The sequence below is a fragment of the Coregonus clupeaformis genome, chromosome 25, assembly GCF_020615455.1.
Source record: "Coregonus clupeaformis isolate EN_2021a chromosome 25, ASM2061545v1, whole genome shotgun sequence".
NCBI classification, from domain to species: domain Eukaryota; kingdom Metazoa; phylum Chordata; class Actinopteri; order Salmoniformes; family Salmonidae; genus Coregonus; species Coregonus clupeaformis.
The window spans coordinates 33,753,562-33,779,799 of record NC_059216.1 but is presented as its reverse complement, the minus strand read 5'-3'; the positions used below and the strand labels follow the sequence as shown (position 1 = coordinate 33,779,799).

General features: G+C 40.0%; 1 protein-coding gene across 18 annotated transcripts in view; it reads right to left on the bottom strand.

Annotated features, from left to right (window-relative positions):
• The window catches only part of nrxn3a (neurexin 3a), a 504,060-nt gene that overhangs the window by 296,983 nt on the left and 180,839 nt on the right, over positions 1 to 26,238 (bottom strand). For 15 of the 18 annotated variants that reach the window (XR_006657440.1, XR_006657442.1, XR_005995385.2 and 12 more), the window contains 6 exons: positions 23,838 to 23,864; positions 21,116 to 21,235; positions 20,618 to 20,738; positions 19,976 to 20,236; positions 6,362 to 6,552; positions 5,861 to 6,034 (listed from right to left, as the gene is read on the bottom strand). Coding sequence is in view for 14 of the 18 variants with exons in the window: in XM_041848285.2 (XP_041704219.2) it covers positions 5,861 to 6,034; positions 6,362 to 6,552; positions 19,976 to 20,236; positions 20,618 to 20,738; positions 21,116 to 21,235; positions 23,838 to 23,864 (894 nt within the window). In the remaining 4 variants the exon portion in view is untranslated. The remainder of the gene's footprint in view (positions 1 to 5,860; positions 6,035 to 6,361; positions 6,553 to 19,975; positions 20,237 to 20,617; positions 20,739 to 21,115; positions 21,236 to 23,837; positions 23,865 to 26,238) is intronic. The other 3 variants (XM_041848293.2, XM_041848294.2, XM_041848287.2) reach the window with 1 other exon arrangement.

Sequence of the window (26,238 nt, the reverse complement as noted above, 5' to 3'; positions counted from 1 at the left end):
TGTCCCTAACCATAACCCTAACCACTAACCTTACCTAACCCTAACCTTAACCCTTACCTTAACCATATAAAATGTAAACTTAAATGGGGTATGGATGTCCCAAGCAACACGGATAGAACCGACCATTTATTCATGTTCTGATGAGAGCTCACAATTGTATAAGTTAGCAAAAGTGCTTCTTTACATGCATGCTTAGACCAAGTCATCACATTGCTTATTTTGCATAGAAACCACTGTTTAGTTTGTAACATTTCTGTCAACTCACCATGCTTCTGGGTCTTCATGTTGGGCCAATCTCATACACTACTTTACCTGGATCTGGTTTCCAATAGTGATGGAATTTAGGCTTAACAGTGTTTTAATTATGCATCTTTTCCCAAGACACCGCGCAGAAAAAAAGTTTGCTAAGCGCCAATTTGTGCTTGATCTGAAAATGTGGTCGGAGGCGCGGAATGGATGTTGTGATGCAATTTCGTGGCCTCCAGAGGCACGCAGAGGCCAAATTGAGCTCCATACCTCATGCTGCGCTCCTCTCAAATTTTGTAACAATGCTTGGTTGACAATAGGTGAGGGCGGGGGATCCTGTATTAACAAACTCACTCCACAACAGCTCTGCACTGCTCCGCGAAACGCAAGAAGTATGAATGCCCTGACTTCTGCTGAGACCATATCACAGTAAATGCTGCACAGCCAATGAAGACATCGGATTGACCATGTACCGCCTTTTAGTGTGTTGTTCGAGCATGGGTAGATACTGATAGGCTTGAAAGAAAGGCAGCGCTGCTCTCTGATAAGCTTTCTCCATTCAAATCTTACATTATAGGCCTAATTATTCCACAATAGGCCTACTGACGACGGATCAGCTCATATAAGGCCTACCACATATATAGTTGAATTCGGAAGTTTACATTCATCTTAGCCAAATACATTTAAACTCAGTTTTTCAAAATTCCCGTAATTTAATCCTAGTAAAAATTCCCTGTCTTAGGTCAGTTAGGATCACCACTTCATTTTAAGAATGTGAAATGTCAGAATAATAGTAGAGAGAATGATTTATTTCAGCTTTTATTTCTTTCATCACATTCCCAGTGGGTCAGAAGTTGACATACACTCAATTAGTATTTGGTAGCATTGCCTTTCAATTCTTTAACTTGGGTCAAACGTTTCGGGTAGGCTTCCACAAGCTTCCCACAATAAATTGGGTGAATTTTGGCCCATTCCTCCTGACAGAGCTGGTGTAACTGAGTCAGGTTTGTAGGCCTCCTTGCTCACACACACTTTTTCAGATCTGCCCACACATTTTCTATAGGATTGAGGTCAGGGCTTTGTGATGGCCACTCCAATACCTTGACTTTGTTGTTCTTAAGCCATTTTGCCACAACTTTGGAAGTATTCTTGGGGTCATTGTCCATTTGGAAGACCCATTTGCGACTAAGCTTTAACTTCCTGACTGATGTCTTGAGATGTTGCTTCAATATATTCACATAATATTCCTTCCTCATGATGCCATCTATTTTGTGAAGTGCACCAGTCCCTCCTGCAGCAAAGCACCCCCACAGCATGATGCTGCCACCCCCGTGCTTCACGGTTGGGATGGTGTTCTTCGGCTTGCAAGCAACCCCCTTTTTCCTCCAAACATAACGATGGTCATTATGGCCAAACAGTTCTATTTTTGTTTCATCAGACTAGAGGACATTTCTCCAAAAAGTACAATCTTTGTCCCCATGTGCAGTTGCAAACCGTAGTCTGGCTTTTTTATGGCGGTTTTGGAGCAGTGGCTTCTTCCTTGCTGAGCGGCCTTTCAGGTTATGTCGATATAGGACTCGTTTTACTGTGGATATAGATACTTTTGTACCTGTTTCCTCCAGCATCTTCACAAGGTCCTTTGCTGTTGATCTGGGATTTATTTGCACTTTTCGCACCAAAGTATGTTCATCTCTAGGAGAAAGAACACGTCTCCTTCCTGAGCAGTATGACGGCTGCGTGGTCCCTTGGTGTTTATACTTGCGTACTATTGTTTGTACAGATGAACATGGTACCTTCAGGCGTTTGGAAATTGCTCCCAAGGATGAACCAGACTTGTGGAGGTCTACCATTTGTTTTCTGAGGTCTTGGCTGATTTCTTTTGATTTTCCTATGATGTCAAGCAAAGAGGCACTGAGTTTGAAGGTAGGCCTTGAAATACATCCACATGTACACCTCCAATTGACTCAAATTATGTCAATAAGCAGCTTCTAAAGCCATGACATCATTTTATGGAATTTTCCAAGCTGTTTAAAGGCACAGTCAATTTAGTGTATGTAAACTTCTGACCCACTGGAATTCTGATAGTGAATTAATTATAAGTGAAATAATCTGTCTGTAAACAATTGTTGGAAACATTACTTGAGTCATGCACAAAGTAGATGTCCTAACCGACTTGCCAAAACTATAGTTTGTTAAAAAGAAATGTGTGGAGTGGTTGAAAAACAAGTTTTAATGACTCCAACCTAAGTGTATGTATACTTCCGACTTCAACTGTAGTTGCAAATATTGAGGCAGCTTATTATAATGCCTAGGCCTACCCTATAATAATGTACTGAAATAACGGATTGGGCATATAATTGTGAAAAAATGTGACAGTGTAGCATAGAATTTGCCAAATAGAACTCAATTGACTGAACATGAAATTGATTTCAATATGATTGAACTATATAGGACTATGTAGCCTAACCTATAGGCCTACCATAATTGTTTTATGCAGCGATCTCGGTTTTCATTTAAGCATATTTTTATTCTTCGCTTGTTTGTAACAATAGCAAAGACATTGGCAACCTTGTGGTCAACTTCATTCCGAAGTTATCAGCAGTCACAGAGAGACAGATAAACAGCTTGATTGTATGTTTAGCAGGGAGATCTTCTGTGTATAAAGTGATGCAAAAGGGCATCGCATACACCTCGATCACACCTACAGCACCATTGCACAAAATGGTACGCAGCATCATCTGGATATGTGTGCAACAAAAGTTAAACATTCACCTTCTGCTACCATTTCTGTCAAGCCATATATGCATACAATTTGATGCATACATTCGATAAATCCAACGTGCACCACACAGAACACACTGCAATTGCCTCTGTAACGCAATGCTGCAAGGCAAATGCAGCGTTCCATTAGAAATGAATGTACTTCTGATGTACCGAAATGCAAAACAATGTCGGTGTGATGGAGGCGTTAGCTTTTGTACAAGTGGCCTAAGGCAGTCGGTAAAAATGAACATTTCGTTTTCAAGTACAACTTTAGTAAGGATGGTTTTGGGAAACAGCTCGGAGATTTAACAATGCTCCTATGAAGGTTCTAAGATGAACTTAGCCTTAACATGCTTATGGGAAACTGGGCCCAGGGTAGTTCCCACGGATTGTTTGGGATAATTAATTCTGATAGTGGGGGATGTTGTTGGTTGTGTGTAGACAATGTGCTGTTGTTTTAGCATCTCAGGTAGGCTATAGACCAGGGTTCCCCAACTGGTGGCCCGCAGGCCGAATTTGGCTTGGTTTTATTTGACGACCCAAGTATTCTGAGCAAATGTATTTATGATTTTTACCATTTTCATTGTTGGACATAAAAGACTGTAAAAACAACAGGAAATCAGCTCCAAGTGATTTGAATTTTGCATATCTGTTCCCAAGTATTCCCATGCATAATAACATGTGATTGTATACAAATGTAAGCAAGGTTTGAAATGATTATGTCAAATATGATATCTGTTTGGGCTTTTTGCGGTCAATTTGCAGTCTACAAATTAATTAATTAATTGTAATTTTAAAAAATTATATTTAAAAAATAGGCTTGCGGCAGAATCTAGTTGATGATCCCTAATATAGACTCAGCTGTGAGTCTTTCTGCAGTTTTTGCAGTGTTTGGGTGTTTTGCCCGCCGTTAGGTTGCTAGTAATTAGGCTACTTTGGTTCATTTTTTCCACAAAAACTTTTTGAACTACAACAATTTTTTCCTTGAATTCCTGGACTGTAAATGTTTTTGTTTGCCTACAAGACTGTTAATAAAATCATCATTTTTGACCATGCTTCTCCATCTGCTGTTCAACTGTGTGCTCCAAAACCCAACTGACTACACTGCCATTTTTGTTGACAGGAAAGTTCATTACATGACAATGATTTAGAAAAATAATAAGTGAAAATACACACACAGATGCAAATATGTGTGCACACATTCTCATAACCACTTACAGACAAACAAAATTACAATAAACAAGAAATGTCATGGATGTGATACAACAGAATACCAAATAAATATGATTTATGAGCTTTTATTGTGAAAAATAAACAAACGGATTCACACATACACATACATCACAGTGTATACTGTATCTCCCAAAGTAACATTCAGACTTGTAATGATTGGAAGACTTATGGGGATATAAATATTGAGTTACAATAGTCATAATGTTAAAGGTATATAAGGTATATACTGCACCATTATGTGGCTCTCTGATACGGTCATTTCAACATATACACAACAGATACACAACAGATAGGTTGATATTAAATACAGGATGAGAAAACACTCACACAAAAGAAAAAGGAAATAAATGTCCAGAAAACAAAGTGATTCACATGCAAACAGTTATGCAAACAGTTATGACTCAGGAAACTTGCCCACAAACCAAAAACTATAGTAACTAGAAATTATATTTTAAGAATAATCAAGGTCAAAAGAGCATAGCGTATTTGCAGCAATAATTCTTAATTTGAATGAAATTTGATGCTAGTGCAAAAATATTTCTATAGGCCGTCTTCAGCTAGTTGATATGCATGGAATATTTAAAATAAACACTAAACAAACTGAAACCTTTGGCATTTTAGTTTTGTGCGCACATTGTATACAAGCTCTTGTACCATATCTGACTGGGGTTTTCATATGGCTCCATAGAGATATTACAATTCTTATTCATACTATTCTCTATAGTTGTATTGTTGCTTGGGCAAGAATAGCCGATTACATTTCTAATCTGAAGATTAGTACAACCCGTATGTAAATTTGGGTTGTACAGTATAGTGCGTTAAACCAACAAATAGCCAATCTTAGCTATGTATAATAAGGACTTATTATACAGAACAAAATAGTAATTGATCACTTATATGCCCACACAATCAAAAGTTTTGTATACAAAACGGACATAATCAACATACCAGTAGCTCCCTGTGTTGTATGTTCAGAAACACTTCTACACAATCTGCCAAGATGTTACTCAAGTTTTTTAAAAGTTTTTTTATGTATTTTCTGTCTTTCTGAAACATGACTGTAATTATCAATCATGACGAGCTCCTAAAACACCAATAAAAAAGGGGAAAATCTCAAAACAATGGAGCACCGGGTTGTGCTTGTGCTAATGTTTACTGATGTTACTGTACTGCTGCTTTGAGCTGTGCTGAAGTGACATCATCAACGTGCGACCAATGTGGCCGATAAGAGCCCATCACCACATATCTATGATTTCCCAACTTCAAACCCTAACCTTATACATTAGGATGAATTAATACTGACCCTGGACCATTGGTTAGGGTCAACATCTACTGTACCTACTGTAAAGATGGCAGTTGGTGATGGTTGTAAATGTCCAGCCCTGCTCTAACTAACAGAGGGCTGTCTGGGTGGTGAGTGAGGTGACCAGCAGGGTTAGTAGGATGGACGAGGGAGCATAAGGTACAAGGGAGGTGGAGCTACTGTTGGAGTTAAGGAGGAAGAATGGGCTCCCTGAGCTGTCGTTGAAGTTTTTGTTGTTTCTGGGGTTGTAGTTTGGGTTGTAGTTTGAGTTTGAGCTGAAGTCCGAGTCGGACATGGTTTTGAGGGAGGTTGTACCTTCGCATCCTCGCTCGATCTGCCCGCTGCGGAACAGCGCGTCTTGGAGGAGATCTGGGAGGCGGCCGTTGAGGTCCACAGAGGCCAGGCAGCCCTGGAAGCCATCCCGGGACGCCACCAGCTTGGGCAGGCTATTGTACATACCAGGGCCCAGTCCAGCGATAAACAGGTCACCTGGAGGGAGGAGGAGAGAGGACACCGACATGTACTGACAGAGTCAAGCTTTATCACCAAGTATTTTATTTTACAGTCCTGGTAATGCTTTGTTTTACAGTCCTGTTTAAGCTGTTATTTGCAAATACATTATGTTTTTAAAGTGTTTTACGATAATTAATTCAACAAATTCTACATAATCAACCAGGGTGGATGTGTGCGACTCAAAACCACAATAGCCCATTGAGGTAAAGCCTAGGCATTAGCTCTGGGACATGGATATTCAGGTCTCAAGCAAGGTTAGTCATCCCACATGGTTCACTGAACCACCTCTGCTATATACTCTACCTTTCAGGTCGAGGTTTTTGGCTCCATTGACCACCTGGCTGGTTGCCTTGGCGTCCACCTTCAGCGTGTGGATGTTGCTGTTGTCACGGGTGATGACCACATTGTGCCACTGGTTGTCATGGAGAGCCCGGTCGCTGTTACCCTTGATGACGTTAGGCCCATTACCAAGGTCAAACACGTAGTGGATGTACCTGAGGAGGTCAAAGGTCAGTCTGGTCATTGAATAGAACGCCTGTTTGTCCGACAAACAGTAATTGTGCTGATGTTGCTTCCAGAGGCAGTTTGGAACTCGGTAGTGAGTGTTGCAACCGAGGACAGACGGTTTTTACGCGCTACTCGCTTCAGCACTCGGCGGTCCCATTCTGTGAGCTTGTGTGGCCTACCACTTCGCGGCTGAGACGTTGTTGCTCCTAGATGTTTCCACTTCACAATAACAGCACTTACAGTTGACCGGGGCAGCTCTAGCAGGGCAGAAATTTGACAAACTTACTTGATGGAAAGGTGCCATCCTATGACGGTGCCACGTTGAAAGTCACTGAGCTCTTCAGTACAGGCCATTCTACTGCCAATGTTTGTCTATGGAGATTGCATGGCTGTGTGCTCGATTCTATACATCTGTCAGCAACGGGTGTGGCTGAAATAGCCGAATCCACTAATTTGAAGGGGTGTCCACATACATATTTATTACAGTATATGTCACTTACTGTGACATATTGCATTTATGCTACTGTCCTTCATAGTGGTGGTTGTAGTATCTGAACAGTTTATAATTTTGGCTGACGTTTGCAAATGGTGTGTTAGATGAACTTTACTCTGCCTTGCTGAAACATCTGGAAAGCATCACTATAGGGGCCCCCTGAAACAGAGGAGACTTGGATATGTGGAAGCCAGGGATTGGTCTATTCAAAACACCCATCTTATGTTACATAGGATATATACCAGGTTTTCAACAAAGGACGGGGAGAATAATCATATTTGAGATTGGGTTAGTTGTTCTCCAGATTCTGCAGAAATCTGTAAATTGACGCTGAAATCTTTTGATATAATAAACCTTTATAATCAAAGTACAGTGTCAGCGGATTTCTTATCAACACAGCATATCAGCATCGTTGTTCGGCCACCACAGAAAATTGGCGACGAGGATTTTGGGACGAGTTGCGTCTGTTCAGCGTTTCATCATGGGCTCCGAAATGACTCCCGCTCAAGAGGCCGGCAGATAAGGTGAGCTTTCTCACAACTTTGGGCGCTGGTCAGTTCATGTGACTGTGTGTGCGTTGGGGAATGCACCGTTTAGAACTTGTGTGTGTGCCTTGCTGTTATTTGCTGTGGGATGAGAATCCGTTCTAAATTTCTAAAGTTGTTTGCGTTGAAAACAACGCAAACAGGGGGGAGTGAGAATATAATACAGGATAAAAGTGTCTATAGGAATTGATAACACTGGGCCCAGGGAAATTTGGCTTGAATAGAATTAAAGGGAAAAAGGAATAGAATGAAGAAATAAGGAACAAGGAACTAAGGAAAAATGTATACTAATTAGGACGTCGCTGATCTGCAGAATCCTTCAAACGAGGCGATCATTAAGATGGGCCATCAAACCTGGAGAGTCACTAGGTGAATTTTCAGGTCAGTTCAAGGAACTGTGAGATTGTAGAATACACATTAAATTGTATGTTACCTCTCGGTATATAGTTGACGAGGTATATGTCCGAAGTAGCCTCTCATTGAATATCTGCAACTCAAGGTAGCAGAAATTTAGGAAGGAATATAAAGGAAATAGGAGCGACGGAAGCATGCGGTATGAATGGATGCATTCTTGTTGATTATGTGTGTGTGTGAGAGAAAGAGAGCGTGTGTTTGTGTAAATAAAGAGGTTTCTGCTGTGTTTCAGCTGTGTGTCGACTCATGCTATGATAAGATTTATGTTAGAGATATATACATATATATGTTTTGGTTGAGAACAGGGGTTTTAGTTTTTGTAAGGAAATATGTTAATTACGGTTAAAACCTTATGAGTCTCCATTTGAGAGAACATTTTAAACATTGTTAAAAAAAACTATGAGCCCCCGGGAGGACGTTATGATTGTATAGAGAGGATTCGTTTTAAACATTGTTAAAAAAAAAAAATATGAGCCCCCGGGAGGACGTTATGATTGTATAGAGAGGATTTGTAATGGATAAGAAAATAACTATAAATCTGCAGATTAGAATAAGTGAAGACAGTAAAGTTAAGAAACTTCGAAGTAGGATTTGTGTTCTATGTTTTGTGTTGGTTTGTGCATTTTGTTCAGTGTTACTGTTTGTCTGTGTTGGAAAGAACGGAGGGACAGCTGGTCTGTCTGCTGTCTGACTTAGAGAAAAGTTACTGTGGGAGAGCTCCTCTCACCTTGACATCGCACTAGTAAATGAGCTGCGCATGCGTGGGATTTTATGAGTTTAGAGTTAAACAGAGCAAATATGCCACTCCCCTGCCAGCACTGAGCTGCTGGGAGACGCAGACTTAGGGCTGAAAAAGAAGGAGGGGGACTTTGAATACACACAAATAAAGTATTCTGTTTGTTAAGTGGCTGTTGTTTAATTATGAAACTATTTGATTGAGATCCATTGAATTTATAAATAAGAGTTATGTTGACAGATTAAAAATAAAAATAAATAAATAAAATAAAATATTATTGCGCTATTTAAAATATTCCTGAGTTAAGCTGTTTGCTTTTTTCTTAGCGCGAATGTGAACACAGGTATGTTTAAAAGGGTATTGTATGGTTGAAATAACCCAGTGAGTGCATAAAATACTAAATTCTTGTCTGTTTCTTTTGTTCTTCAGTGATGTGAGAAACGAGAAGGAGGAGACAGAGAGAGAGGAGGTGCTGACCAGTGCGTCACGCGACAGCGTGTGCTGCCCCGGATCCAGTCCAATTAAGGCCAGTACTGTTCAATCCACAAACGTACTTTCCCTTACAGGATATAATAGATACAGTGGAGAAAAAAAGTATTTAGTCAGCCACCAATTGTGCAAGTTCTCCCACTTAAAAAGATGAGAGAGGCCTGTAATTTTCATCATAGGTACACGTCAACTATGACAGACAAAATGAGGAAAAAAAATCCAGAAAATCACATTGTAGGATTTTTAATGAATTTATTTGCAAATTATGGTGGAAAATAAGTATTTGGTCAATAACAAAAGTTTCTCAATACTTTGTTATATACCCTTTGTTGGCAATGACACAGGTCAAACGTTTTCTGTAAGTCTTCACAAGGTTTTCACACACTGTTGCTGGTATTTTTGCCCATTCCTCCATGCAGATCTCCTCTAGAGCAGTGATGTTTTGGGGCTGTCGCTGGGCAACACAGACTTTCAACTCCCTCCAAAGATTTTCTATGGGGTTGAGATCTGGAGACTGGCTAGGCCACTCCAGGACCTTGAAATGCTTCTTACGAAGCCACTCCTTCGTTGCCCGGGCGGTGTGTTTGGGATCATTGTCATGCTGAAAGACCCAGCCACGTTTAATCTTCAATGCCCTTGCTGATGGAAGGAGGTTTTCACTCAAAATCTCACGATAATTGGCCCCATTCATTCTTTCCTTTACACGGATCAGTCGTCCTTGTCCCTTTGCATAAAAACAGCCCCAAAGCATGATGTTTCCACCCCCATGCTTCACAGTAGGTATGGTGCTCTTTGGATGCAACTCAGCATTCTTTGTCCTCCAAACACGACGAGTTGAGTTTTTACCAAAAAGTTATATTTTGGTTTCATCTGACCATATGACATTCTCCCAATCCTCTTCTGGATCATCCAAATGCACTCTAGCAAACTTCAGACGGGCCTGGACATGTACTGGCTTAAGCAGGGGGACACGTCTGGCACTGCAGGATTTGAGTCCCTGGCGGCGTAGTGTGTTACTGATGGTAGGCTTTGTTACTTTGGTCCCAGCTCTCTGCAGGTCACTCACTAGGTCCCCCCGTGTGGTTCTGGGATTTTTGCTCACCGTTCTTGTGATCATTTTGATCTTGCGTGGAGCCCCAGATTGAGGGAGATTATCAGTGGTCTTGTATGTCTTCCATTTCCTAATAATTGCTCCCACAGTTGATTTCTTCAAACCAAGCTGCTTACCTATTGCAGATTCAGTCTTCCCAGCCTGGTGCAGGTCTACAATTTTGTTTCTGGTGTCCTTTGACAGCTCTTTGGTCTTGGCCATAGTGGAGTTTGGAGTGTGACTGTTTGAGGTTGTGGACAGGTGTCTTTTATACTGATAACAAGTTCAAACAGGTGCCATTAATACAGGTAACGAGTGGAGGACAGAGGAGCCTCTTAAAGAAGAAGTTACAGGTCTGTGAGAGCCAGAAATCTTGCTTGTTTGTAGGTGACCAAATACTTATTTTCCACCATAATTTGCAAATAAATTCATTAAAAATCCTACAATATGATTTTCTGGAGAAAAAAAATCTCAATTTGTTGTCATAGTTGACGTGTACCTATGATGAAAATTACAGGCCTCTCTCATCTTTTTAAGTGGGAGAACTTGCACAATTGGTGGCTGACTAAATACTTTTTTCCCCCACTGTACATTGTGTATGCATAGAATATTTCATGTTGTGACTATTTGACAGGGACTTGGCAACAGACTGATCCATTTTTTTTGTGCATGAGTTGTTTTGATTAGAGTTGTGTTGGAAATCCAGCACTGAGATTATTCTGTAAAATTAAAGTGATTGGGTGCTTATTAAGCAATTGGTTTGTGGGTGCTGTAGTGTTGCTGGATTGCAGGTCTTTCTTTTTTCATTGCTCTGAAGTTGACTAGTTTCCTTTCCTTTTCTTTATCGGATGTGGTAAGATTGCCACTAATCAATAATTTGGTAATAATAATAATAATTAATAAATACATTAATACATTAATTAATTAATAAAAAATAAAAATAAAGATCATTTGGAGTACCGGTGAACACTTATAGGGGCCCAGAGCAAGGATTCTAGAGGTGCCCAGAAGATCCAAAAGGGGGGTGTCAGCTGGTAGCATCAGGACCGGAAAAATATCCAACAATTGAGGTGAAAGTAAACAATCAACCATTGGAAGTGATGGCGGATAGCGGAGCTGCTTTCACCTGTGTTCGGCCTGAAGATGCTACACATCTTCCCATGTCCAATCAACTAATTAGGACAATCGGATTTGAGGGAGTGAAACAGCTGATTCCTCTTACGGAACCAATTGAGCTCTGCTATAAAAATCAGAAAATTACATTACCCATACTGGTATCGGAACATACACCTATTGCATTGTTGGGAAGAGATGCATTGTGTAGATTGAATTGTACAATAAAATGTACGCCAGACAGCTGTCTGGTAGAAGTGCCAAAAGAAAAGGTTTACCAATTGTTGATGACGACAGAGATGGATTATTTTTCAGTATTTTGGATTGGAAATCTCAGTGCAGATTTTTTGAAGCAGGCTAAGATATGGGAGAAATTCATTGTGGCAAGATGCGAGGCTTCCGGAATATCCATTTCATTGTACGCTCAAGTATTTCAAGAATGCTGCCCAATCGAACTCAGAGGAATGGTTGAGTCATCAACCAAAGAAAGTTCAACTCAGCTCATGTTGCATAATTTTAGGACCACAAGGAGCAGCTATGAAGATAAACACAGACGATTATCTGGATAAAGAATTTGAAATTGAGAAGAGTGTGCCACATGTGACCTTGTTGGTTTCTGAAGACTATGAGCAGAAGCATATAGGAGAAATGATGACAGAAGCAGAGAAAGCTGTTTTCGTACCAATGAAAGAGAATTTGGCGATTTGGAGGAGTGAAGATCAGCGATTTCTCAAAATCATGATTTTGGCTCAAGGACAAGGACAGCCACAAGCTGTACGGATGACACATGAATCTATTTGCAGTGCGAAGATGGATTCAGACCCTATGAAAGAGGAGATGTTGCAACAAGTTCCAGAAGGTTTGTGGTCTCAACACAGTGCCGATATTGGACTTGTGAAATCAGGCCAACCGGTGAAAGTTGAACTTCGACCAGGAGCCAGACCTCCTTGGAAGAATCAGTATCCATTGAAAGATGAAGCAATCCAAGGGATCGAACCACAAATTGAAGGACTTTCGAAAGCAGGTGTTTTGAGGACAACAAAAAAATCCTCAGAGTAACACGCCTTTGTTGCCTGTGAAGAAACCCGATAAAACTTATCGTGTGGTTCATGATTTGAGAGCGGTGAATGAGGTAGTGACTGATTTTCCAGCAGAAGTGCCAGACCCGCATACCTTGTTAGCCCAAATTCCTCCTGATGCGACACATTTCACAGTGTTAGACTTATGTGGTGCATTTTTTAGTGTTCCACTAAGTGTAGAAAGTCAGGGTTTATTTGGGTTCACGTATAAGGGACAGTTCTATGAGTACAGTAGATTGCCACAGGGGTATAGGCATAGCCCTCACATTTTCAATAAAGTACTGAAGGAAGATTTGGTAGGGATAGATCAGATATTGCAAAGCACTGTCATTCAGTACGTGGATGATATAATTATCTGCTCACAGAATGAGGAAACATGTCATAAAGACTCAATTAAATTGCTACAGGTATTGGCAGAAAAGGGGCATAAGGTTTCACAGAAAAAATTGCAATATTGCCAGGAGAAGGTTGTTTATTTGGGTCAGAAAATAACGCATGGACACAGAAGCATTTCGGACAGTCAATTGGAAGCTATTCGTAAGGCTCCGAAGCCTAGAACTGTCAGAGAGATGATGACATTTCTTGGTATTGCTGGTTATTCTTCAGCTTGGGTTGAGAGCTATGCTAGTTTGACGGGACCTTTGAGAGCTATAGTTAAAGATACTGGGAGTGGTCAACTCCATAGCAATCTTTCCTGGACACAGGAAGGCCTTGTGGCATTTGAAACGATCAAACAGAGGCTACAGGAGGCACCTGCACTCACACTACCAGACTACTCTAAGAATTTCTTGCTATATGTGTCTACTTCTACTGGAGGTAAATATGCATGTGCAGTTCTTTGTCAGCCGACAGGTACAGGGACGAATCCTCAACCTATTTCCTACTACTCTACTGCCTATTCAGAAGTAGAACTAGGGCTACCACTGTGCTACAGAGCAATGGTGGGAGTATATTCAATGTATGACAAAGCATAATCTGTTACGATGGGTTACCCAGTAACAATTCTTACCCATCATAGTCTCAGAAATCTTCTGAACTATGGAAAATATACATTGACTATGCCTAGGCTCAGAGACTATCATAGGCTCTTAGAGCAGGAAGATGTCACCCTAGTGAGGTGTGATACGGTGAATCCAGCCGAGAACTTGCCAACTTCAGAGGATGGTGAGCCACATGATTGTGTTCAAGAAGCAGAGAAATACTTGAGGCTTAGATCAGATTTGCAAGCCTTTCCATTACGTGAGGCAGACATGGAGTATTGGACTGATGGGTCTTGTTATCGTGTGGGAGATAAATTGTGTGCTGGCTATGCAGTAGTTAAAGCCCAAGGAACTGGATTTGTTGTTGAAAAGGCTGAAGTAATACCACAGCCTGCGTCCGCACAACTTGCTGAACTTGGGGGGGGCTAACAGAAGCGTGTTTGTTAGCAGAAGGAAAGTGAGTGACAATATATACTGATTCTGCATATGCACATAGTGTATGTCATTTGTTTGGAGCAGTGTGGAAAGGTCGAGGGTTTAAGAAAACGGATGGTTCTCCGATACAACATCATGCGCAAATAATGAAACTGTTGCATGCTATGATGAAGCCTAAAGAGATAGCGATAGCTAAGTGTGCAGCCCATAAAACAGATGTGTCAAAAGTCACACAAGGGAACAAAGCTGCTGATGAAGCTGCAAAAGCCGTCACAGGAGCGGACAAATTGGGCAAGGTTTTTCTGGTCACTCATGGAGTGGACTTGGAAGACAAAATTATGCTTAAGGATGTGATTTTGATGCAGGAAGCTGCTTCTACGATTGACAAACAGTTATGGCTAGACCGAGGTGCCGTCAAAGATGCTTCTGGTCTTTGGAGAAACCATGAGGGGTTGATAGTAGCGCCTCTAGACCTATTAGGCCTGATGATTCAGGAAGCACATGGGTTAGCTCATGTTGCAAGGGGGGAGGTTAGGAGAAAGATCACAAAGGAGTATGGTTTTTGGGCACCATATTTGCTTGAACAGGTTGACTATGTCATAGGCAGGTGCACAATCTGTCTGAAAAATAATGTTCGCAGGGGTTTGACTGGTCTTCCTGGTCACATTCCTACACCGAGAGGTCCTATGCGTGAGTTGGTTATCGACTTTGTTGATATGATAAAACCAGTTGAAGGGAAGAGATATATGCTGGTGGTTGTCCATAGATTTTCACGATGGCCGGAGGCCTGTCCAACCAAGTGAAAAGACGCTCAATCGGTTGCCAAGTTCTTGTGTAAAGAAGTCATAAGCAGGTGGGGACTTCCTGATCGAATATCCTCAGATAATGGGAAAGAATTTGTGGATAAATCAGTGAAATTGATTAGGAATTAAGCAACGTCTTGGAGCAGTTTATCACCCACAAAGTCAAAGGGATTTGTGAAAAAATGAACGGTGTTTTGAAAAATCGCATTGTCAAAATTTGCCAGCATACGGGTCTAAACTGGATAGCGGCGCTTCCTTTAGCATTAATGGTGTGTCGCTCAAGTGAGTTTCGTGATCTACGTATGACACCCCATGAACTGGTCACAGGAAGAAGGATGCCTACGCCTTGTTTGTGAACAAGCGGAAAGGGTCCAAGTTTGGCTCTTTTGGAAGATGAAATGAGAGCGTACGTTACATATATGGCCAATTTTCATAAAAAGTTGTCCACATATGTTTCTGACAGGCAAAGAAAAGAAGAGGTGCAGGAGAAGCTTGATGTGCAAAAAAGGAGTACAGTGCAAAATGGGGACAAGGTGTTCGTGAAGGTATTTAGAAGGAAGTGGTATAACGAACGTCGTGAAGGACCATTTGAAGTTGTTCGTAGTACTGGAACAGCTGTCCAGGTTAAAGGGTCTCCAACGTGGTATCATTTGTCACATTGTGTTAAAGTGCCTAGAGAAGAGGTGTCACGTGCAGAGAGACAGGATGTTGAAGGCTCAAGAGAGCAGGATGAAGATAGGGAAGAACAGGTAGAAGGAGAGATGCATGACAATATCCAGAGTCAAAACCCAGAAGGAGAGATTGTCCATGCTGTGGAGAACGTTGATGATCATGTGTACACTTCTGATGATGCCAGAGATGACTCTGCAATGGATGGACAGGAAAGGAGATTTGGGGACATTGATTTTCAATGCGTCCCAGTAACAACAGGGCATATTTCAGTGGAATGTGAAACCGCAGAGATCACCAAGGGCAACTCTGTTACAGGAGAAGCTGGTGATTCGGTTAGACAAAGTAGCCCCAGACCAGTTAGGAAAAAAGTCAGACCAAAACGTTACGAAAACTAGGGTTGAAGTAACTCTAGGAAAGTCAGCTCAGCTTCCATGTCAGTGTACGAGAGAGAACAGTGGTGAAGGGAAATTTAGAGTTCAGTGGGAAGATAGCTATGGCAGGAGTTTAGATCTGTTAGGAGCAGTTGCATTGAGAAAGTATGCGTTGCTGAATGATAAAAGAAGACTGAAGATTGAGGGTGATTGCAGTCTCTATGTGTACAATTCCCAGCAGGAGGATCAAGGTGATTATAAATGTATTTTTTATAATCCACAGTTTGAAAGTGAGGGATTAGAGTCGGGACTGAGGGTTAATGTAGTGACACTAGTGGTGATAGATGGAAATACAAGTAAAGAGCTCCAAGCTGTAGGGATAATAGATGAATCAACAACAATGACATCAACATTTCAGCCTAATACAACAACAATGAGAAGCAATTCAACTCTTTTAACGTTGACAGTTATTAAAGCTATAAATGTATCACATTTGATTACAATGGCGCCTCAGAAAATCGCTCCAACACCAATTTTAGAAAAGACTGTGATTAGGGTTAGGATGGGTGGTACAGCTCATCTTCCTTGTAGATGTGAGAGACGGAGTGGGGGTGGTGACATTCCTCCCACGTGGAGAGATAATTATGGAGAAGAAGTGTTGTTATCAGGACCAGAAGTAGAAGCTGTGCCCCCTAGTCAAAGGAAGTATATTTTGTACAACGATATGAAGTGGAAGAGGGTTATGGGTGATTGCTCACTTCTTTTGCGTAATGTTACATGGGAAGATCAGGGAGAATATACTTGTACTTATTTAGAGCCAGCGTTCAAATTTGTTCCGGTTAAGAATTACTGGTTAGAAGGCTATGTAACTCGTAAGGTGACGCTTATGATGAAAGATTTAAAGTCTGTTGAAGTTTCCACAGTCACCAAAGGAGTTCAGGAGCAGTATATTACAGTAGTCACTCCAAGAGTAAATAATACACAGAGGATATCTGCCACTTTGCCCTTGGAAATAATTAAGAGTGTTAATACATCAACTAAAGCCACTATTTTAACAGTAACTCTGAAAGAGATGAATGTTACGACGGCGATAACACATTTCGGAAATGTGACACAGACACCAACAACACATTTTCTGATATTAAAGGATGTAGTAAATGTGACTCAGAAGTCTACGATACAGATGGAGATTGGTGTAAATGGTAGTAAGGACAGTGTTGAAATAGGAGAGCAGATGGTAGCAGAGAATGATGAAGATTCATCTGAAATAGTGCAGAATTCTATCCCAGAGGTACAGGATGAGTTCTTTAATTTTGATGGAACACCAGAAGATATATCTGATCAATACCGCTCGTTAGGGAAGAGAGAAACTAAATGGAAGGCATATGGATTTGATTCTTCTGTTTTGCAAATTTAAGATGGATGGGCAGGTAGGAATCTATGGTTCCAGCAGTTAACTCATTCTGTAAGATCAGTGAGGAATCTGGAGGGTCCATGTCTGTTGAGAATTCCAGCACCAGGCACATGGGGTTCAATCTTAGAGACGGTGGCTCAACCTCTATCAACTGCGTGTCAATCTTATGCTTTATCATGGCTGTTGTATCAGCAACAATCATTAACAGATATAATGATGTCGTTGTCGAAGCACTTGTTTAGGCCTAGGTTTAATTGTTCTTGGTTAAATGAATTACCCTATGTGAATTTGTTAGATCGGAAGGAAAATAAGTTAACAACGATTCCTGAAGCACTGGAGGTAAAACCCGTGAGGGCTAAAAGCAGTTTTTGTTCAAATAAAACATATGATGGACCGGGTATTTTTATGGGAATATCATATTGTGATGATTATATGATGACTTTGGGTATGCATGAACGTAAGGTTAGTGATGAGATATATAAAGTAACTTTTTCTGTTCCATTTAGTAAGAAGAGCAGGACTTTGATGGTAAAAGATCAGCTTTTGCCTGGCAATGTGACTATAGGGAATTTTCGAGATATTTGGTGAGTTTGTGGTGATAAAGCCTATATATTCTTACCCTATGGATGGACAGGATGTTGTTACATGTCGACGTTGAAGCTTCCATATGAGGTTTCTACCATTCAAAAGGGGGAAGCACCGGACACAGCTCAATCTGATTCTAGGTCTGGAAATAGGGTGAAAAGGGAAATGGCGCAATTTCATAATCTGGAATCCTACCATTGGAGGATAAGTCTAGGAGAGAAGTGGGGACTTGGACTTTTTCCATGGTATGGTGTAACATTTTTGGCAGATCACATTGATAATATTACCCATACTTTGCAGGGTTTTGCAAACGAAACGATACGAGGGTTTAACCTTCTGTCAAATACTCAAAGAAGTCACAGACTGATGCTGTTGAAACATGACATGGCTCTTGACTATATTTTAGCCAAACAGGGTGGCTTATGTGTGGCTATGAACTTGACGGGGGACGATTGTTATACTTTGATCCCCGATAGTTCCGATAATATCACTAGTGTTATAGATGCATTGAAGAGTATAAGGGATGCGTTTGGTCAATCTGAAGGAGCTGGATGGTCAGCGAAGGCTTGGTTGCAAGATCAGTTAGGCCCAGTGGGAGCAGTGATAGTTCAGATTTTAGTAGCGGCCCTTGTAGTACTGTGTGTGATGTTTTGCTTTTGTACTTTGTTATTGACTTTTACGAAGGCTATGATATTGAGATCGGTTGGAGTTGTGATGCCTGGAGAAAACACTCAGATGCCATTGTTAACTGTTACTGATCTAGATGGAGATGAACAAGTGGGACTGGATGGAGTATTGATGGATAGATATCCATTTTGAATATCTGATTGTGTGATAATTTTTCACATTTCTTTACATATTATTGTGAAATTTAGTATTTTCTTATGAATCAAAGGGGGGAAATGGAATGTGATTCATTTTATATATCATTTTTATATTATTGTTGATATTGATGTTTTAATTTGCATGTGTTGCTTTGCAAAATATACTGGTTGGTGTTTTCTTTTCTTCCAGAAGCATATGGGGGAATGTGTAGAGTGGGATTCAAATACTCAAACATGGACAATATGAATGGACTGGAGGAAGTTGAACAAGGACGGTGTGGAAATGTTCAGATTCCATTCCATCGACGTTGCATTGAAAGTCGACACTGCTGAGGAGATGCAGTGCAGGGGACTACATTTCAGTGTCTGCAATGATTTATATACATATTTGCATGTGTAATACATAATTTATGTCATATTCTTTCTGTATACATTTTTTGAAGAATTATGTTTTCTGTTGTTGGGTACATGTGGGGATGCTTAGGGATATTGGGTCTAGGCAGGGACAGAGAGAATCCACAGGAGGGTACGATGGGTCGACCAGCCTGAATGTGGACATTTTTGATTGTATTTTGTTTTCTGAGGTTTTCATGTGTATTCAATTGCATCATAGCTTAAAATGCATTGATAAAGTTTATAAATTTATCTGGAGTACTTAGGTGGTCGCCTGGGGCAGAGGGGCCGTGAGATAATTTTCCTGTCTTGATTGATTGATGGATATTTGGAATGAAAGCTGCCAGACAGGTCTCTCACACTCCATAAAAATGTGTTTACACTCCATGAAAATTTGTTTACATAAAAATGTGTTTATTCTCCATACATTTTGTTTTATTGCTAAAGTTACTCAAGAAGCCTGATGTAATAAAAACATGTATTTGTCATAATCCTATTATTTTTGTTTTCGAGACTTAATTAGTCTCGAAGGGGGGAAATATGCAGTATCTGAACAGTTTATAATTTTGGCTGACGTTTGCAAATGGTGTGTTAGATGAACTTTACTCTGCCTTGCTGAAACATCTGGAAAGCATCACTATAGGGGCCCCCTGAAACAGAGGAGACTTGGATATATAGAAGCCAGGGATTGGTCTATTCAAAACACCCATCTTATGGATATATACCAGGTTTTCAACAAAGGACGGGGAGAATAATCATATTTGAGATTGGGTTAGTTGTTCTCCAGATTCTGCAGAAATCTGTAAATTGACGCTGAAATCTTTTGATATAATAAACCTTTATAATCAAAGTACAGTGTCAGCGGATTTCTTATTAACACAGCATATCAGCATCGTTGTTCGGCCACCACATGGTGACAAAAATAAATAACGTAAACAAACAACAAAGTCTAAGACCAGGTCGAACCCACTCACCCTTTGACCAGCTCCACAGCAATGAAGTCGTTTCCGTCTCCACTGTTGAACATTATGAAGCCGTCCGGGGAGGTGGTCTTGAACTGGAAGAACAGGTGCATAGAGGTGTAGGCCTGCAGGGTGGCCAGGCTCAGGTAGCTGCTCTTGGACTTGAAGGTCACAGGGTCAGCGATGATGGAGCGCATGCCAAAGCGGGCGTTTAGCTCGCAGAAGTCGATGTCTCCGTTCTTACAGAGATCGATGTACAGCATACCATTGAACCTGGAGTCAATAAAGGGGAATAAAGTTATATTTGAAAAATATATTATCTGATACATTAAAACAGATCAACTACATCCCTTTCTTGTTAACTGGAAGGACTTGTCATTCGCTAGCGGCAAACTTATCAACAAGATCTGCTGAAGTTAAGCAAAACAAAACAGCCATGTTAACTGATTTAGATCGGGTTTCTCCAAAACTGACATCATGTCAACAATGTCAACATATCCAATCTGATGGCGTAGTAGTCACATTCAAAACCGTTTGCATTGCCTATAAAGAGCTTGTAGCTTGTATACTGTTATGTATTTCTGGGTGAAATAACAACGTTTATAACAGTATATAGCAGAAAGTATATAACAAAGTATATGAGAGAAGAGGAACCTGAGGCTCTGCAGGTGTCCAATGAAGCTAGAGGGGATGGCCGAGACGAAGCGTCTCTCCGTCATGATGCCCGTCTCGATGTTGTGGAACTCCAGACGGGTGTGGTCACCCGCCATCTGGCCTGGAGTAGGGGATGGAGTGAAAAGAACGAAAAGAAAAAAGAAAAAGAAAACACTGTCTGATACTAACACAAAAGGGCTGAATATAAAGAGGTGGTGAATTTTCGTTACACAATATGGGTAAATACAATGTAATAGTACAAATGAATAAACTCAGCAAGAACAATTCAGACATATCAATAGATGTCAACAGTTTATAGTCACCTTTCTCAAATAATGTTTTCAAATAACATTCAAAACCACTATAAGGATAGTTCATCTTTATTAGCTAATTTTGTAATTCACGTAAGCCTTAAACTAAATGAGAACACCAGACATATCACCCATACAAACAGTAGCAGATGAGGAACTTTCTCTCAGACTGTAGCTAGTATAGTACCTTCTGCTATGTCATCGTCCACCGTGAGCTTGTAGGTTTTGCCCCGGCGGACCACGCGGACCGTATGCCACTCATTATCATTGAGTTTTTGCCCAGCATACAGGGTCTCTGGTCCCTTGCCTGAGAACGATGGTTGGTCACAAAGTTAAAGTTGTCCTGCCTCACCAACCAAACCTTTGCTTTCCAGTTGCTTTCCACTTTCCAATAGGGGCTGTTATATTGGGCCTTTTCCAATAGAAGGAGGTGATATAATGGGCTTATTTGTAACCAATCTAAGGAGCAGGTGTAATTCAATTGGTAGAGAATGGCGCTTGTAACGCCAGGGTAGTGGGTTCGATCCCCGGGACCACCCATACGTAAAAATGTATGCACACATGACTGTAAGTCACTTTGGATAAAAGCGTCTGCTAAATGGCATATTATTATTATTATTATTATTATTATTATTATTATTATTATTATTATTATTATTATTATTATATATTGGGGATGATGATAGCAGAGCACCTTGACATGTCAACTTGATTTGTCTTCTGATTCATTTTCAATTGGGATCATTTTTGCATTTTCACATATTCTTTCACTTTTCAAATTGCATGTGGAAAACAAAGGTTTGGTTATTTTGGTAAAAAGCAACAACGAATACATTTTTCTACAACAATATTTCTTAAATTGTGATTGCACACAGGAATAGCACCATCATGTATTCAGCAGAAAAACACTGCAGTCAATTCAACAATTACACAGCTTTTACTCATCATAGGGTCTGGAAATACCTTCCTTCAAAATCTGTTGTTAGTAGATTAATACTAGTTCAAAGAGGACTGTAGTGTTACCTACGTGTATACTAGGTTATTACTGTATCTTTCACAGCCAGGTAAAGCCCCAGAGCTGATCGCTTGAACTTCAGCTTGGTTTTACCAGAATCCCTCTAAGTACCAGTAAAGCCCAGTGATCTAGACAGCCTACTGCACTACCGTGAGCGTTTGTGTGGGTGTGTGTGTCTGACCCTACTTATCTGGCCTCTGTAATGACAGGAGATACAGGAGCTTCAGCAGGAGCGATATTCTCCGGGACACTTCTGTGTGTTCTCACCCTGTCATGGGTGTGCTGTTGATTTAAAGCAGCCGACACAAACAGAGTCTGGCAGACACAACCAGATGAGCTCAGAAACACCTGGAGGGATGCTGCATTGATTTGGACAGTTTCTTGTTTCCTTGTGCTGTCATTGTGGAGTGTTAACAACTAGGCTATTAGCTCAGAGTAGCTCATAAATCACAAAATAGGCCTCATTTTCAGGTATTACACAATATGGGGGGAAAAAATAGAAGTGGTTGGAAAGGTGCTGCTCGATTATCTCTGAGACCACCCGGATTTTCTTCTCCAGGTGGGCTACCCAGCAGAAGACATTATGTAAAATCTGGATTCCACTCTTTGTCCTGAAATGCCACAGCAATTTACTGCAGCAATTAGTATCAGACATTATAGGAGCTGAATGTACAATAACAGTAAACATATCTGTCACTCACAAACAACACACACGCATGCAGGAACGCGTGCACACACACACACACACACACACACATATATTCACATACACACACACTGAATGTGTCTCTTACATAAAAGACCTCAGTCCTCACATGGTCTTAGTCTGTTGAGAGCTTTGAAACGAATGTGCAACACTTAAAATGTACTTTTCATTCTTGTGTCTGACAATTAAAAAACCTCATAAGGCCTCTGACTACAGAGAAAAATGTGTTTTTGTTCACCTGTGAATACATCATCCATGGAAATAGCATGCTGACTCCTTCACGCACACACAGACAGACAGACAGTACACTAAAGGTTTCCGAGCCCTATTCATGAGTAAAAGCAGTTAATGTTGACCTACTCCCCAACAGTATGGACACTTCATATATCTGAGTGTATTATAGTGTCAAACTAAAGCTCAGACTTAGAGACACACGTTTAGATGCAAACAGAGCTCACCAAATTCACACATTAAATAAATCGTACAGTATCATGATACTGATATAATCATAATAAAACCATTAACTAATTTGTCGCAATACACTTGAAGAGGACCTACACTAAATGAATAGTATAACATCTTTATATATATCTGGTAATCATGTTGTATGTTCAAGCTACTTATTCTACTACATATGTATATGTATTCTACGTTGTCCACCTATGACGAAGCTCTTTCATGTAAGAATTTTCAAATGTTTAGTTATGTAACAAGTGGTGATTTCTTAATCTCAACTTCGTGATGAAAACCAAAATATCTGCCATATATAATTATGAAAAGGGTTATATAATTATCCGTCTCTAAAAAGGGAATGCATAATGCAGCCAAAACGGTAAATTAAACTTTCATTACAGTGGAACTTCCTATATCACTAAAATACATTCATACAGGGAAAGAAATCTGTCACAGGACCTTATAACATGAAACGTTCTTATTTAATAAAATATGGTCTGAAATAAAACTAAAACCTAAGAGATTAACAAATCACCACCCTGACTGTCTGTTTCCAGTTTGGGTGTTTCTGTTGTCCGTGATCTACTGATGGTCTGACCAGTTGAACTGACAGACACACCCCTTCTCCAACCAACACCATAGGGATAAGAGAAAGGCACACTTAAAATAACACATTCCTTTAAACAGCAGAGTATAATAATACAAGAGCAAAATGAAACTTGAGTGTTAACTTACTGGAAGTACAGTTTATCCTGATACAGTCTAGATGGGGAAGAATAAATGACAGATGAAATTGCATCCTTCAAGGTTATAGCTGCAGACATCCAAAAACAAGAATTCCACCCTTCCGGGGACGTCCACATGCAGAGAGGCGGCCATTTTGTAAGGGGGAGGTGGGGGGTCCTATATTGACTTTCAGGTGCTAGCGTGTTAGCTTAGATTACAAATGGCTGGCTTGTATTCTACAAGTGCTACTGCAATTTCAATATGATTGTAATAACTGGTAATGTAGCAATAAGTATGAGGTAGAATGAATATATTCACAAATGTCAAATCGTTGGTCCATATACAATAGTTATGACTGACATGGGGATTAGTTGGGTGTTGTATGGTAAAATGTACATAGCGCTTTTGCAGCACTTGTTAAAGTTATGAAATTAACTTAGTTTTGTGACCACTACTAAGTTATAACACTTAGATTATACACATAAGGGCAAATGTAATTTATTTAAAGCTGCATAACAAGGACATTGGCTGTCAACATTTTTTAAAATGGCCGCTTTTATTTTACCAACCACATAGATTCTCCAACCCAGCATAGACTTCCATTTTGGAATAGTTTTCATTTTGATTTAAAACTCAAAGTCTCCAGCTCCAAAGCCTTCACACCAACTTGTTGACTAAACAGGCTATTAAAATCATATATCTGATATTAGCAAGAAGGTGGTGTTAGCTATTCATATTGGAGCCACAGATCTTTGAAACAGTGCAATACTATTCTACTTGACAGTTGAATAAACTTAAATATATAAAAAAGTGTTACAACACTTTTATTATTTTGGAGAAATATTTCCAAGATTATCAATTAAAAAAAGCGAATGGACTAGTGAAAGATAATTGACTAGTTCCTTCGCTGACAACAGATTCCTACCTGTTATAGGCCTACAGGTTTCTGTGACGGACATTTTGAGTCGGCCTATGGGATCCTGCAAGGGACATTCTGGGTTGGTCACCATGTGGCTAGTGGGTTCATGTGTCGTCAACCGCAACAGAAAAGTGGGAGCGAACAGCCACGATCCAATCAGCACCAGCACCATGCAGAGGCACAAGACCCTCATATCTAACAGTACAGTATAGAGACTGTGTTGCTCAGTTGGTAGAGCATAGCGCTTGCAAGGGGTGTGGGTTCGATTCCCGCTGGGGCCACCCATATGTAAAACGTATGCACGCATGACTGTAAGTGTCTGCTAAATAGCATATATATTATATATACTGTAGGTAGTTTCTATGAAACAATGTATCATATGGGTTTAGATAAACACATTAAGAATATGTATCTCTTCAACACTTAAATGTGGATATGTGATGCTCGTTATTGATATTGTACTTGATACAAAAAGTGAATTGTGTAGGGTAGTTTTGTGTAGCCAATTTTTGTAGTTGCAATTCTTAATAAAATACTTTGATGACTAAAGTAATATTTAGTGTGCATAACATAGTCTATCAATTGCTACTATAGGTATTATAATGACGAAGCACACTACAAACTATTATGACAAATATCCAGCTTTATTAAAGCTTTAATCAATCTTAAAGACAAATTGTGTGTAAATATAGGTTATGTACACTAGTGCTTCTTTCCTTTTTGTAACACAGTGGTGTGTTTGTAAAAAAAGAGAGAAGGAAGGTTGCCTGGGGGGCAGCCAGCTGCAGGTTTGGCTGGGCTCTGTTCTCGGGCTGTTCGCCTGACGGGCCGCAGGCTTAAGGCCTTTGAAGGGGTGAATACCATCTTTTGACAAAGCATGATGGGAAATGGAGTTGATAGCTAGGAGATGTACATAGAGATTGTATATAGTATGTGTACACCATAAACAAAGAGAAGGAGAACAAACCCAAAATCAAAAGCCAAGAAGTTTCAACTTGAAGACAAGAAGATGATGTTAGTTGAAAATGTAAAGTTGAGATTTTTCTTTCTCAATTTCCTGTAGATGATGAACTGAGAATCAGTTGGAGTAAGTCACCTCTTAGAAAGTCACAGCACTACACAATGTTTATAAAGATGTATTTGATATAATATATTATAATAACAATAGTGTGCTAATCAGCAATAGTGTGTATAGTATTCAGACTTTAAATGACAATTTAAGATATACTTTATAAATAATGATATCTACTGGTGCTGTGACTGTCTCAAAATGACAATGGCTATGGTTTATCTGTTCAAAAGATGGGCCAGACAGCATATTTATCAATGACAAGAACTTTCAGAATGAAATAGCTTAAATAAAGCCAAAAAAGTTTAGTTAAAAAGTATAGCAATGTCTATAAAGAGTGTTACTCAATCTATATCTAATGACACAGATCACAATAAAGTCCATGCAAATAAAATATATATATTTTTTTATCACTACTCCTT